General features: G+C 37.8%; 5 protein-coding genes across 5 annotated transcripts; 3 read left to right on the top strand and 2 right to left on the bottom strand.

Moving 5' to 3' along the window:
- The first annotated feature begins 848 nt into the window (after positions 1-848).
- Positions 849-2,506, top strand: LOC106346548 (F-box/FBD/LRR-repeat protein At1g13780). Its single transcript, XM_048734964.1, has 4 exons — positions 849-871; positions 1,022-1,727; positions 1,810-1,950; positions 2,032-2,506. Exons 1-4 carry the CDS (start codon positions 849-851, stop codon positions 2,323-2,325), a joined length of 1,164 nt encoding a protein of 387 aa, XP_048590921.1. The 3' UTR covers positions 2,326-2,506.
- A 1,514-nt stretch (positions 2,507-4,020) lies between these two features.
- LOC106346547 (FBD-associated F-box protein At5g27750-like) lies at positions 4,021-5,981 on the top strand. Its single transcript, XM_013785911.3, has 4 exons — positions 4,021-4,138; positions 4,266-5,169; positions 5,245-5,385; positions 5,466-5,981. Exons 2-4 carry the CDS (start codon positions 4,270-4,272, stop codon positions 5,748-5,750), a joined length of 1,326 nt encoding a protein of 441 aa, XP_013641365.2. The 5' UTR covers positions 4,021-4,138; positions 4,266-4,269; the 3' UTR covers positions 5,751-5,981.
- LOC106391909 (putative pentatricopeptide repeat-containing protein At1g13800) lies at positions 5,978-8,912 on the bottom strand. Its single transcript, XM_013832644.3, has one exon. It carries the CDS (start codon positions 8,824-8,826, stop codon positions 6,232-6,234), a length of 2,595 nt encoding a protein of 864 aa, XP_013688098.2. The 5' UTR covers positions 8,827-8,912; the 3' UTR covers positions 5,978-6,231.
- Positions 8,913-9,143: 231 nt separating this feature from the next.
- LOC106390199 (uncharacterized hydrolase YugF-like) lies at positions 9,144-11,112 on the top strand. The gene is made up of 9 exons (XM_013830613.3): positions 9,144-9,411; positions 9,498-9,592; positions 9,671-9,818; positions 9,897-9,992; positions 10,073-10,162; positions 10,244-10,336; positions 10,419-10,514; positions 10,616-10,681; positions 10,768-11,112. The coding sequence occupies exons 1-9, from the start codon at positions 9,241-9,243 to the stop codon at positions 10,897-10,899; spliced, it is 987 nt and encodes a 328-aa protein (XP_013686067.2). The 5' UTR covers positions 9,144-9,240; the 3' UTR covers positions 10,900-11,112.
- Positions 11,113-11,288: 176 nt separating this feature from the next.
- LOC106346545 (PLASMODESMATA CALLOSE-BINDING PROTEIN 3-like) lies at positions 11,289-12,446 on the bottom strand. The gene is made up of 4 exons (XM_013785909.3): positions 12,139-12,446; positions 11,802-12,044; positions 11,687-11,723; positions 11,289-11,611 (listed from the first exon to the last, which is right to left on the bottom strand). The coding sequence occupies exons 1-4, from the start codon at positions 12,188-12,190 to the stop codon at positions 11,350-11,352; spliced, it is 594 nt and encodes a 197-aa protein (XP_013641363.2). The 5' UTR covers positions 12,191-12,446; the 3' UTR covers positions 11,289-11,349.
- Positions 12,447-13,268: the final 822 nt, after the last annotated feature.

Raw genomic sequence — 13,268 nt, forward strand, 5'->3', positions numbered from 1 at the left:
GTAACCTAAGCTGGATTGGAACCATAACGTCTACGTCTGTTTTAAGTGAAGACCATCTGAGAAAATTGAATGAGGGGGCAGTATCATTGCAGGAGCCTCTTCTTATCATGCAAATTTGCAGTTGTTTTTTTTGTAAGACATTTTTTAGTTCTGGTTGGATTCCTTATGATCAGTATTTCTTAGTTTTGGTTGATACAAGTTGTTCCTTAGTGTGGTGATCATATGCTTTTAAAGGATTAAAAGAGTATCTCTCAGGTGCTTTTGTAAGTCTACAACTACATACTTTTCATAAACTACATGGACCTCATTCAAATGTTATATAAATGAAAGAAACTAACCGAAATACACATATTTATCCAAAATACTCTTATTAATTTGCATGAATCTTTCAATAGTATATCATGGAAATAAATATCAAAAATAAATGTTCATTTTATTAAAAATTATCTTTATAATACATAATAAAAAAAATATTCTCGGTTGAATTGGTACATTAAATTCTATACCAAATAATATCTATAGCTCTAATCTGGTTAACTTAGTAAAACAAAGAAAATTGGTGACAATATGATTCAACAAAGATTTTAAAATTCTCAAGAAAATTATTAGAGTTAGATCTATTAATAGATCGTTGAATGAAAAGTGTCTATACAATTACTTCACTTGATCTCTCCTTGTTTTCTAGTTATTTTTATTATAATATTTGTTGTTTTGTATTTTCATACTATGGCCCTGATTGTTTCTCCATCTGACATCTCAATCCAGCTGTTTCATCTATGTAATCCATCCAGATAATTCATCTAGTTTTTATATTACTGTTTGTTTGTCCATCCAAATGGTTCATCTCAATGGATCATCTAGATGAACTTATGTTAGTTTCTTTATTTTCATTTACATCTGGATGAGTTTAAATTTAACAAATTACTAAAATACCTTATTTTAATTTAATCATATATTTGATATTAATTTTAACTTTTATAGTTTCTAAAACATATTTACACTGAAATTATTTAAAAATTAGCAAGGTGGAATGCGGCAGCGTGGAGGACATAGACGGGCTCAGGGATCGGATCACTACAGTGATCCACCGTGGACCTCAACATCTAGACTTTGAGAGCTTCACCGAGTATAGGGATCACGACGACACATTTTTATATCCTTTTATCGACTACGTACCTCTGAATCTCTACACGAGCAGGACTTTGGTTTCCTTGAAGCTCACGTTTTCGGGTCTCGAGGATCCTGGTTTCGTTTCTTTGCCTTGTCTCAAGTCCATGACCCTTGTAAAAGTTCACTTTCTTTACGCAGCGCATCTGGAGAAGCTCGTGTCAGGGTGTCCTGTTCTTGAGGAACTTACCTTGGTAAGGAATATGGATCCTATTCTTGTGGGTACGGATGAAAAGATTATGCGTGTGAGGTCCGGGAGCTTGAAGAGGTTTCGTGTTCCGCTTTGGCACGGTAAGCTTTGCAGGTCGTCTGTGAAATGCACGCTTGAGATCGATGCTCCGGTGCTGGAGCATATGACTCTCGGAGAAGATCAGTATCATAGCGTCATGGTAAAGAACCTGACTTCTTTGTTCATGGTTGACCTTGGTATCAAGTTTGCTGTCAAGTTTGGCGAGTTCGTTGATCCGGGGGAGGACTTCTCAAAGAGAAATGAAATCCGTTACTTTCTCTCTGGGATATCGAGTGTAAAACACATGATCATCTCTGAGAAAACAGTCAAGGTATGTGTATATTTTACACAGATCTTTATCTAATTAAAAACCTCCCACTTATATATAGATATGTTTCTTGGTGTTACTGCAGGTCCTTGAGCTTTACTCTAACGTAGGGATGATTCCAAAGTTCAATAACTTATCACGTTTAGAAGCCATGTTCCCTTGTCATTCACTACACTTTTTGCCAGCCTTTCTTGAGTGTTGCCCCAGTCTGAAACACCTAATCTTGGTAAAAGAACTCTTAACTAACACTGTGGGGTTTTGTTTATATTTATAATTCCAAACTCAGCCTTTTCGTGTGTGTTTCCAGGAGATTTATTATCCAATTGAGACGGAGAATGTATACCAACTCGCAAATGTGCCAGGGTGCTTCTTATCGACCCTCGAGTGTGTTCAGCTAAAGAGAATCCATGTGTGGGGAGAACAGGAGATGGAAGTAGCTACTTACTTTCTTGAGAACGCAGCAGTCCTGAAGAAACTCACTCTGAGTCTCATCAACTATCCTCGATATGTCTCTGATGAAGAAATCTTCGAGGAGGTTAATAGAGTTGCAAAACGTTCTCCAACATGTCAGATTCTTCCTGATTGGGATTTATGTGAATGAGGGAGCAGTATCATTGAGGGAGCCTGTTCTTATCATGCAAAATTTGCAGTTAGTTTTTTTTGTAAGACATTTTTTTAGTTCTGGTTGGATTCCTTATGATCAGTATCATTTCTTGGTTTTGGTTTATACAAGTTAGTTCCTTAGTGTGGTGATCATATGCTTTTAAAGGATTAGAAGAGTATCTCTCAGGTGCTTTTGTAAGTCTCCAACTACATGATTTTCATGAACTACGTGGACACCTCATTCAAATGTTATTTATAGATCAAAGAAACTAACCGAATCTAAATTGGTTTTGTAGATTCACTAATACATTTGGGATCTAAAAACAATGTTATCTTTTTTTATATGTGAAAGAATTTTTTTTTGAATAAACTAGAGGGTAGTATATTTAGATGATTTTTACTAGGTTGGATCATGTAAATATAAAAATTAGTATTTTTTAAATGAATATACAACCGAATCTTTTTTTTTATAACATCATACTTTATTGATCATAATTGAACATTTATAACCGAATCTTTATTAAATGAATTTACAACCGAATCTTAATTGTTAATTTTCCCTTTTCGTTGCTATTATAATTAACAAGAAAATAACTTATTTTTGGATATCAGATCTAACCAAAACTAAATAATTTGGGTTATGGAAATACACATATTTATCCAAAATACTCTTATTAATTTGCATGAATTTTTCAATAGTATACCATGGAAATAAATATCAAAAATAAAAGTTTCTTTTATTAAAAAACTAGGTGTTGTGCCCGCACATGCGGGCATAATCTTCTTACGAATATTTATTTGTTTAAATCAAATCAGTATGATCAATTATTATTTATCGCTTCAAAAAATTAAATCAAACATCAAATTATTTATATTTAATATATATTTTCATTAAAAACTCAAATATTAAAATATTTTAAAAACTATATGTATGCAAAATTTTTACCTGATTAATATTTGATTATAAATTGTTGTATATCTTAATTTAAAAATTTATAATTTAAAAATATTATTTCAAGATAACAACACTATATATATTATAAATATAAAATTATTTTTAAAATTATATAATATATATATATATAAATTCATTGAGATAAGAACATATGAAATATCTTCTTTTTAAAAAAATATAATATTATTAATGTAAATTTATTTTTAATTAAATAATATATATATAAATTCATAAAGGGTAACAATGATATTAATTACCAGTCTAAATTTTAACGTGAGAGCTCCGTTGCTAAAAATTACTTCGCAAATAATAGTATAGATATTTTTATAATACATAATAAAGATTTTATTTTATTTTCTCAGTCGAATTAGTACATTAAATTCTATACCAGAGAATATCTATAACTCTTATCTGAGATAAACTTAACAAAACAAAGAAAATTGGTGACAATAATGCAACAAAGATTTTAAAATTAGCAAGAAAATTATTAGAGTTGATCTATTAATAAGATCTTTGAGTGAAAAGTGTCTGTACAATTACTTCACCTGATCTCTCCTTGTTTTCTAGTTATTTTCAATATAATATTTGTTGTTTTGTATTTTCACACTATGCATTATATTTGTATTTGTACTGTATCACACTGCAATTAATAAATTTAAGTTGATAATAAAAGAAAATAAAGACAGCTTTTAATTTTGAAACGCTCGGAAACAGAACCGCTTCAAAACGTGTATAAATACCTAAACAATCAGTTTCGTTCCACCCTAAAAAAAAAAAAAAAAAAGTTCCCACCGTTTCTCTCTCATTATTCGCGCACTCTGGCCTGTCAAAATCCGCCGCCGAATCAAATCGTCCGGTAAGTTGTTGAAAAACCCAGATTCCGTTTCGCTTACATTCCTCGTTGTAGCCTGAATTAGACAAACCCCTCGATAAAGGCCTCTCCTTTTTTTTTTACACTGTTGTTGGTTTGTTGATGCTCTTAGGGTGATGCCTCCTAGGTGCGATAGGATCAGCGAATTGCCTGAGTCTTTGCTAACTCATATACTCTCGTTCCTTCCCACTAGCCACTCGGTGGAGACTAGCGTCTTATCGACGAGATGGAAGAATCTGTGGCTGAATGTTCCATCTCTCGACTTAAACTGCGACCACTTCCCTTACAGAGAAGGCTACGTGGTCATCAGTTTCTTCGACAGACTCCTCCAGTTTGATCCTGATTCACGCCTTCTTAAAGTCAAGGTGAAGTGCGGTAGCGTGGAGATAAAGGGACTCAAGGATCGGATCAGTACAGTGATTCAACGTGGACCTCAAGTTCTAGACGTTGAGAGCTGTACTAAGTATTTAGACCCTGACACCCAAACCTACTCTCCTTATCTCGAGTTCATGCCTCTGAATCTGTACACGAGCAAGACATTGGTTTCCTTGAAGCTCACGCGTTCGGGCGTTGAGGATCCTCCAGGTTTCGTTTGTATGCCTTGTCTCAAGTCCATGACTCTTGTTGCAGTTCACTTTCGAGATGACGTGACTCTGGAGAAACTCGTCTCAGGGTGTCCTGTTCTTGAAGAGCTGACCTTGATTAGGGATATCTATTCTTGTTTTGTGGGTGAGGTTGATAGATCTATGAGTGTGAGGTCTGGGAGCTTGAAGAGGCTTCGTGTTCCGCTCTGGTACGGATTGTCTTGCAGCTCGTCGTCTGCGAAATGCAGACTTGAGATTGATGCTCCAGGGCTAGAGCATATGGTTCTCGGAGAAGATCAGTTTGAAAGCATCGTGGTACATGAGAAACTGACTTCTTTGTTCATGGTTGACCTTAACATCAAGTTTGGCGAGTTATTTCTCTATGGGATATCGAGTGTAGGACACATGATCATCTCTGAGAAAACACTCAAGGTATAATATATTTACCCATCTATTCATGGAGACTTTGTCCCACTTATATATATTTATTATATCTTTGTATTGCAGGCCCTTGAGCTTTACTCGAGAGTAGAGTTGATTCCTAAATTCAATAACTTATCACGTTTAGAAGCCGTGTTCCCTGGCAATTTACTACAGTTTCTGCCTGCCTTTCTTGAGTGTTGCCCAAATCTGAAACACCTAATCTTGGTAAGAAAAAACTCTCAACTAACACTGTGTGTTTTCGTCTATGTTCATTATTGAAAACTCACCCTTTTGTGTGTTTCCAGGAGGTTGTTTATTTAAGGGAGATGGATGAGGAGGATGCATTCGAACTAACAAATGTCCCTGGGTGCTTCTTATCGACTCTGGAGTGTGTTGAGCTAAAAAGGATTCATGACTGGGAGGAAGAGGAGATGAGAGTAGCCACTTACTTTCTTGAGAACGCAGCAGTCCTGAAGAAACTCACTCTCAGTCTCACTGATTATCCTAGACTTATCTCTGATGAAGAAATCTTCGTGGAGGTTAATAAAGTTACAAAACGTTCTCCAACCTGTCAAATTCTTCCTGATTAGTAGTTATGTTGATGCAATCATGAACGAGAGAGAGATCATTATCATTGCAGGAGTCTTCTGTTCTTGTCATATGAGAATTTGCACTTCTTTCTTAGTTCTGGTTGGATTACTTACTTACGCCATGGTGGTAGATACAAGTTCTACAGTCACTTTATGGATTTTCTTTTTAACTCTCAGATGTCTTATAATGAACATATGTGATGTTGATCTAATGAGATATTGGATTATGTACTTGGTTTATGACTTTATTACCAGTAACATAATGTTTTGGAACGTTGGTTCAAGTTAATACAAAAGAATCGGTGTATATACAACAATACTGGAACATCTTATCTAATTTACATATCCCCTGAACTAGTACTTGAGCTCTCCACATACACATTACGCCAATGCAGATCCTATTTTTATTTTACTTTCAACTAATTAACAGAGAAACTCTGTTCACAGTAGTTAGTACCTACCTATACCTCACCTGAGCTTTTCAATATAAGGCTTCTTGGATCTTTGTCCGAGATACACGTGTCTCGGTGTTAGATTTAGTCTGCAGCAATACTACATTCTTTGAAGCTTCAGTTGGTGGTGGCTCAATCCCCTTTTCCCGCATCTCTTGGTATAATCTCTTCGCATCACGTACATATCCATTCCTAAGACAACCAGCTATTATCGCTCTGTAAGACACACCATCAGGCTCCACTCCACTTTCTTTCATTTCTTGGAAGATCCTTTCCGCCTCTTCTACTTCCCCAGTCTTGCACTTGTGATGAATCATAACCGTGTAGTAGTGAACGTCTCGTTTAATCCCAAGGTCTCTCATCTCCCTCTTCATATCCAACTTAGGGTCGTGGTTGAGTAAAACCGTGTACGTTACCACATCAGGACAGACTCTTCTCCTCTTCATTTCTCGAAAAAGATCATATGCTTTCTTCCCGTTGTTTAGCCGGTAATAGCTGTTGATCAAGGCAGTGTACGTTGCAACGTCAGGCACGATTCCTCCCCTAGTCATTTCTTGAATGGTGGCATGGGCTCTCTTCTCGTTGTTTAGACGGTAGTAGGTGTTGATCACGGTCGTGTAGTAGAAAACGTCTGGTTTCACACCGTACTCTTTCATGTCTGTATCGATTTCTTCCGGATTGTTCTTGGCCAGAACTGTGTATGTTACCACATCAGGTTTGATTCCTCTCTTCTTCATGTCTCTGAAAAGAGCATCGGCTAGCTTCAGCTTGTTTAGCCGGCAACAGGTTTTGATCATGATCGTGTAAGTGAACAGATCAGGGACTATCTCTCTACCTTTTAAAACTTTAAGAAACCGTATGGCTTTCCTCACATCGGAAACTCGACACCAAGCACCGATTAGCTTCCCGTACATGCTCTTCACAGGCTCAACTCCAAGCTCCCACATTCTCTCCACTAGCTTCTGAGCTTTGTCTATATCCTTGGCGGCGCAAAGACTAGTGAATAGTGTGAAATAAACATTCTTGGGGAGAGGGAAGTCAAGTCTAATGAACCGTTCAAAGGCCTCATCAAGACGGCCAGCTTCACAGTAACCTTTAACAATACCTGCCACATGTCCCCCAGGTTTATGCTCCTCCAAACTCTGATTCAAAGCTTCAGCTTCTTCTATTTTACCTGCAACAATCAGGCCTTGGATGACCATGCTGTGTGTAACCGAAGTGGGCTTCACACCTCTATCTTCCATTAGCTTCAGAATACCATAAGCATTCTCAGCATTCCTAGCTAATCCACCGGCGAGCACGTTGTACACAACGATATCAGGCGGCTTACCTTTGCTTTCCATCTCCATAATCAAGTCAATGGCTTGCTCACATCTACCTTGCTGACAGCACCCACCTATTAAAGTCGTGTAGTTGACAACATCAGGATCTATCCCTTCACACGTCATTTCCCGGAACAGCTCAATAGCTTCATCTACTCTGCCGAGCTTTATCAAAGCATCAAAGGCGACGTTGTAGCAGAACCTATCGAGTGTAATGTTCAGGTTTCTAAAGGCTATAACCTGATCTAAAGCTTCAGAGAACTTCCCCATCTGACACCAGCACTGAAGGATGGAGCTTAAGATCACAGGGCTTTCGATCCCTTTCCTTTGCTGGGCCACTTTATCGTTAACGAAACGCAAAGCTTTAGAGAAACTCATGTTCTTGCGATGCCCTTCGATTACTGCTGAGTAAACAGACACATCCGGATCAATCCCACACTCCTCCATGTCGTGAAGAGCGCTTTCAGCTTCCTCTAACTTCATCTCATTACATAAACCTTTAACAACTTTGCGATATGCAGTTGCAAGGCCACTCTCATCCACCAGCATGTTCGCATCCCTCAGTGGTCTGAGTAGAATATAACCCACAAGCGACATCTCATTCACGCAGAGCCCTTCGACAAAATCCATATAAAATCCACAATGTTTCCTCGTCTCTGAGCTCAACAAGTTGCCAAGAAACTTCTCCACTCCTTCGCTATCACCCTTCCTATACAATGCTTGAACCACAACAACATAAGTACCAACATCCGCCTCCCACCTTAACTGCTCTATCCCCCAGAAAAGATCTATAGCTTCGTCAAACATTTCAACCTCAGCATAGGCCTTAACCAACGCGCTAGAGACTCTGCTCCGCAACAAAAAAGACAACTTCTCATCCTCTTCAGCTTCTCCAACAGCATTCAACAAATCAACAACACTAAACCCACGCCCTTCGTCTCCTTTTCTAATAATCCCAACAAACAAATGACTCAGCTTCTCATCCAAACTCCAACTACAAACGATTCTAATCACAGCTGCGTAAGCACTAACACTAGGCAAAGAAGCTCCATTTCCTTCGATTCGTTTGAGAAACGAGAGAGCTAGATAAGGATCATCTCTCATAGTGGTTAACACTCTCAAAACCCCAACTTCGTTTAGCTCCAGTGAGTTAACATCAAAGTTACCTTCTTTTAGTTGATCCGAGTGTGAGATTGTGGAGTTCGTGTAGGCGAGTGCGGGCACCGCGTACATGCGCGAAGAGGGTGCTCTTCGGACCAGTACTCTCACGTGTGAGAGTAATGGGATCGGAAACAACCGCATGGAATGTTGACCGCCGATAGCTGTGGCAGCTCGAGAAATGACTAATTGAGATATTTTTTCCGACCGGCGACGATCAGCTTCAAAGATTTTCTTACCAATCTAAGGGTTTTAGACAAGAGGCAGGGGGGGGGGGAGACACAAACCTCAAACCGAATCGAACCGAGTCGACTCGGAATTAGTTTTTTTTTTTATTTTGTAATTAAACCGAACCAAATCGAAAAGAACGCCGAATAACCGAAGTACGGCCCATTAGGCCCATTCATTATGCCACGTCGGATTACTACAGCGTTTTTTTTAAAACTACTTTCATTGGTCGTACTTGCCACGTGTGAGATCTTCTCTATCAAGTACCAACCGCTAAGAAAGCAGCGTCGCTTGCTCTGCCACGACGACGGAGCAAGAAGAAGCTCAACGATGCTCTCATCAGCGACGGCGACGGCGGCGAGAATTGATCGGCCGATGTTGAAACGGCAGTTCAAAGTGGTGGCGGAGAAATTTCCGACGTTTCTGCCTGGAGATGTTGAGAGAATCAAAGACAAGTTTGCTCTAAAGCTGGCAGCGAGAATCGAGAGGCTTCCCGTAAAAGTGAAATGTTTATTCTTCCACGTTAACATAGAATCAATAACATGTAGTTTCTTTATGGTGTGTCATGTAACGTGGGAAACGTGTAGGTGAGCTTCTCGGAAGATAGAATCATGAGCAGTTGCGTGACGCCGCTGATGCGGAAAGAGACAAGTCCTGTGGTGCTTCTTCACGGTTTTGATAGGTAGTACTATTAAATCAATAACGTTGCGGTTTTCTTTGAGTTAAGAGTTTTTAAAACTCTTGTTTTGTAATAAAACAGTTCTTGTTTAGAGTGGAGATACACTTATCCACTGCTGGAAGAGGCCGGTTTAGAGACTTGGGCGTTTGATATCCTTGGTTGGGGTTTTTCTGATTTAGAGAAACTTCCACCGTGTGATGTTGCGTCTAAAAGAGAACATTTTTACAAGGTTTGTTCGTCAGTCATCTTCTTTACTTTCTCTGTTTTCCAAGTGAGAATTGATTTGTTTTTCTTGTGTGATCCGTAGTTTTGGAAGACTCATATTGAAAGGCCAGTGGTTTTGGTTGGGCCGAGCCTCGGTGCTGCTGTTGCAATTGACATTGCTGTCAACCATCCTGAAGCGGTACTTATATAAACGTTAAGGAGCTTTTGTTACTGTCCATAAAGAGGTTTTGTTACCCAATACTGAGTATGAATATACAGGTTGAGTCTTTGGTTTTAATGGACGCAAGTGTTTACTCAGAAGGTACAGGAAACTTGGCAACTTTACCCAAAGCAGCAGCTTATGCTGGAGTAAGTTCTCATCAAGTTCTATAATACATCATTTCTCCTGATTGTTCTGAAGGATGATCTATAATATATAATCCGTTTAAGGTATATCTACTCAAGAGCGTTCCACTGAGGTTGTATGCAAACTTCCTTTGTTTCAAAGGTGTCTCATTGGAAACTAAATGGGACTGGACAAAGGTAAACAAGCTTTCCGTAAGAGTTCTTGTCATCGATAAGCTAGTTCTCAGTTTTGACTTTGCTTTCTCAAGCTCTAATATAGATTGGTCGCTTGCATTGTCTGTATCCTTGGTGGGAAGATGCAGCTGTTAGTTTTATGACTAGCGGAGGATACAACGTAACTTCTCTTATTAAAAAGGTAACTTCTTCGATCATTGAAATAAAAGAAAAGAGAAAATACTGTGCATTCTTGTTCCATTCATGTTCTGTATCAGCCTACGCAAAAGATTGTGTCTGTAGGTTTCACAGAAGACACTGATAGTATGGGGAGAGGATGACCAAATCATTAGCAACAAACTCGCTTGGGTTAGCTTTTTTGGCTGTCTCTTCATTTACCATGTACAAAATGTTCTCTTTAGGTAGGCCTAAAATCATCTCTTCTTCAATTGCAGAGATTACATGGAGAGTTACCTAACGCAAGTGTGAAACAAATATCAGACTGTGGACATCTTCCTCACGTCGAAAAACCAGCTGCTACAGCTAAATTGATCACAGAGTTTGTTAGAGAGACTTGCCATGTGTAAAGAGGTTGAAAGTATATCTTAGATAGCCTTGAACCATTATTTAAGGTGTGTTTTTTCACCAAAATATTCTCTTTTTAAGCAGTAGTTGGTACTTTTACATCACTCATTGTTGTTTGGTCAATGATTGATCCTGAAAAATTATTTTTGTATACAATTTAAAACAGTATATTTTTACACAAGCAAGGTTGTTGTTGATAAGTCTTTATCATTAAATAACTCTCCACTTCCTTGGTCATTTGTTTCCCATTCTCATCACTGACATTTTTGTTCTGTTTTTCTGTTTTTTTAATTAGAGGAAACCTTAATAGCTGAAAGAACATAAAAGAAAAAAACACAACAAGAACCTAAGCTTATTTTTTTCCACTCAAACGAGAATCAAAGACGACAAGAACCTAAGCTTATTTTTTTTTGTCTCTACACATGGCAAAATCCCAACCTTAAGTCAAAACCTCACAGAAACGCTAGTGATGAGAAACAGAGTGTTAAAACAGAGGAAATGACCAAACTAGAAGCACCATTGCTTGGAGTAAAGCCTCCGGTTCCGGGTGGACTAGGCGCAAGAGGAGCTCCTGGAAATGTATTAGTTCCGTTTGTCGGAGTTGGTGGTGTTGGTCCCACTGGTGTTGCTGGTCCTGCTGGTGGTGCTGGTCCTGTTGGTGGTGTTGGTCCCGTTGGTGGTGTTGGTCCCGTTGGTGGTGTTGTTCCTGCAGAGCTGTTATAAAAACCGAAATGTTTTTTGTCATATTGATGTGAATGAGATATTTAGTTTAATAGAATTGACTATTACCTTGGGCTTGAAGGAAATATGCAACCAGTAGCCAAATCTGCACAAAAGTAACTCATCAAGGCTCACAACTTTAGTCATTAAAGCTATATAGACTTTTAAGGGTAAATGACTTTACTGGAAGGTGGGTTTAGATTGGTAGTAGCAGTTCCAGAGAAGTTGCAGCTTCCAGAGACTTGAGCTGCGTTCTGGAAAAAGCTGTTAACAGCCCAATCACAGTGGCTTTTGACGGTGATTGGTTGATAACAAGGACCCTTTTCTTGGATTGGGTTACAATCTGCTAAGGTTCCACATGCATAGTCTATTGCTGTTTGAAGCTCTTTCTCTCCTATCCCATCGTTGCAGAGACAGTAAATTGCACCTAAAGAAAAAGATCGTTCCTTTACATAAAAGCTTATAATAATAAAAGGAAAAGAGAGGGGATTAATCAGGAAGTTGGAAGAAGATAGACTTACTTGAAGGTGTTGTCAAGGCCAAGAGAAGCAAGAGACCTAGAAACACTTTCATGATGATTAGTCTTATGATCTCTCTTTAGGGGAAGCACAAAATAGACTTTGACCTTCGACCAACAACCAGGCAGACACCAAAACAAAGATGATGACTTAGAGAGAGAGATATAGAGAATTTAAGAGTTATGGACAATGAAAGGTGATTTAATAAAATATCTACTGAATAAACTGATTATGAGAAGTATACATCATTTTAGGAAAAAAAAAAAGGGGGAAAAAAAAGAAAAGTATATTTTCTCTAGGTTCATTTATAACGTACAATAGAAAAGGAAATTGACGAACTACCATTATGCATGGGGAGATATCCGGGGGCCTCTCTGGTTGTTGCATAACGCAACTTTGGTAATTATGCATTTAACGCATTTCTGTTAATGTTAATTATTCGTAGATTTGGTTGATATGCTAGATTTTTTAAGGACCCAAAATCACAACACTTCATCACTTTTGTAATTTTTCCTTTTTATTTATGTAGTTTTGGTTTTATTTATAGATTACTATATTCTGTTAACATATTTGGGACATGTGTCGCCTGTAAAATCCTGATGTATACTATTTCTATAATTTACATATTGATGAGTCACAATTTTAAATGGGGTTTGTCACATCTTGATGAAACATTTCAAAGTTAAGTAATATAATGCTATTGTTATTGCTGACAATACAAAAGAAAAATATAACTTTTAAACGGTAATTCTGTTGTACACGACTGAAACGGCCATTATAAAGTCTTTGGTTTGAATTTTTATTTAACAATCGTTTTGACTATGATCCTTACTGGTACACTGGTGACTGCGGAATGAAACTTTTAGTGTTAAGGTAATAATTTGTCTACAAAAACAAAATATTACTGTAGTATTATAGTATACTGCGTGGTTGTGTGACTTCTGATATGTGTGAGTTGATGACCAAACAGAAGAAGATGAATTGAATATTACGATGAAAGGTGGGATATGTCTTCCCATTATAGTTTTCTCTTTTCACAAGGTAACTAAAAGTATAAGTCATTAACCAACGCTTGTGGTCTAGTGGTCTAGTGGTGATTTTTTTTTGTTACTAGTCTAGTGGTAATTAATACG

Source organism: Brassica napus, chromosome A6 (genome assembly GCF_020379485.1).
Source record: "Brassica napus cultivar Da-Ae chromosome A6, Da-Ae, whole genome shotgun sequence".
Lineage (NCBI taxonomy): Eukaryota > Viridiplantae > Streptophyta > Magnoliopsida > Brassicales > Brassicaceae > Brassica > Brassica napus.

Coding starts and splice junctions, on each gene's coding strand:
- LOC106346548 (XM_048734964.1), top strand. CDS start 849: ATGGATCATCTAGATGAACTTAT. Junction 1,728..1,809: donor TCTCTGAGAAAACAGTCAAG/GTATGTGTATAT, acceptor GTGTTACTGCAG/GTCCTTGAGCTTTACTCTAA. Junction 1,951..2,031: donor GTCTGAAACACCTAATCTTG/GTAAAAGAACTC, acceptor GTGTGTTTCCAG/GAGATTTATTATCCAATTGA.
- LOC106346547 (XM_013785911.3), top strand. CDS start 4,270: ATGCCTCCTAGGTGCGATAGGATCAGCGAATTGCCTGAGTCTTTGCTA. Junction 5,170..5,244: donor TCTCTGAGAAAACACTCAAG/GTATAATATATT, acceptor TTTGTATTGCAG/GCCCTTGAGCTTTACTCGAG. Junction 5,386..5,465: donor ATCTGAAACACCTAATCTTG/GTAAGAAAAAAC, acceptor GTGTGTTTCCAG/GAGGTTGTTTATTTAAGGGA.
- LOC106391909 (XM_013832644.3), bottom strand. CDS start 8,826: ATGCGGTTGTTTCCGATCCCATTACTCTCACACGTGAGAGTACTGGTC.
- LOC106390199 (XM_013830613.3), top strand. CDS start 9,241: ATGCTCTCATCAGCGACGGCGACGGCGGCGAGAATTGATCGGCCGATG. Junction 9,593..9,670: donor CTTCTTCACGGTTTTGATAG/GTAGTACTATTA, acceptor GTAATAAAACAG/TTCTTGTTTAGAGTGGAGAT. Junction 10,515..10,615: donor TAACTTCTCTTATTAAAAAG/GTAACTTCTTCG, acceptor TTGTGTCTGTAG/GTTTCACAGAAGACACTGAT.
- LOC106346545 (XM_013785909.3), bottom strand. CDS start 12,190: ATGAAAGTGTTTCTAGGTCTCTTGCTTCTCTTGGCCTTGACAACACCT. Junction 11,724..11,801: donor CAATCTAAACCCACCTTCCA/GTAAAGTCATTT, acceptor ACTTTTGTGCAG/ATTTGGCTACTGGTTGCATA. Junction 11,612..11,686: donor ATATTTCCTTCAAGCCCAAG/GTAATAGTCAAT, acceptor TTTTTATAACAG/CTCTGCAGGAACAACACCAC.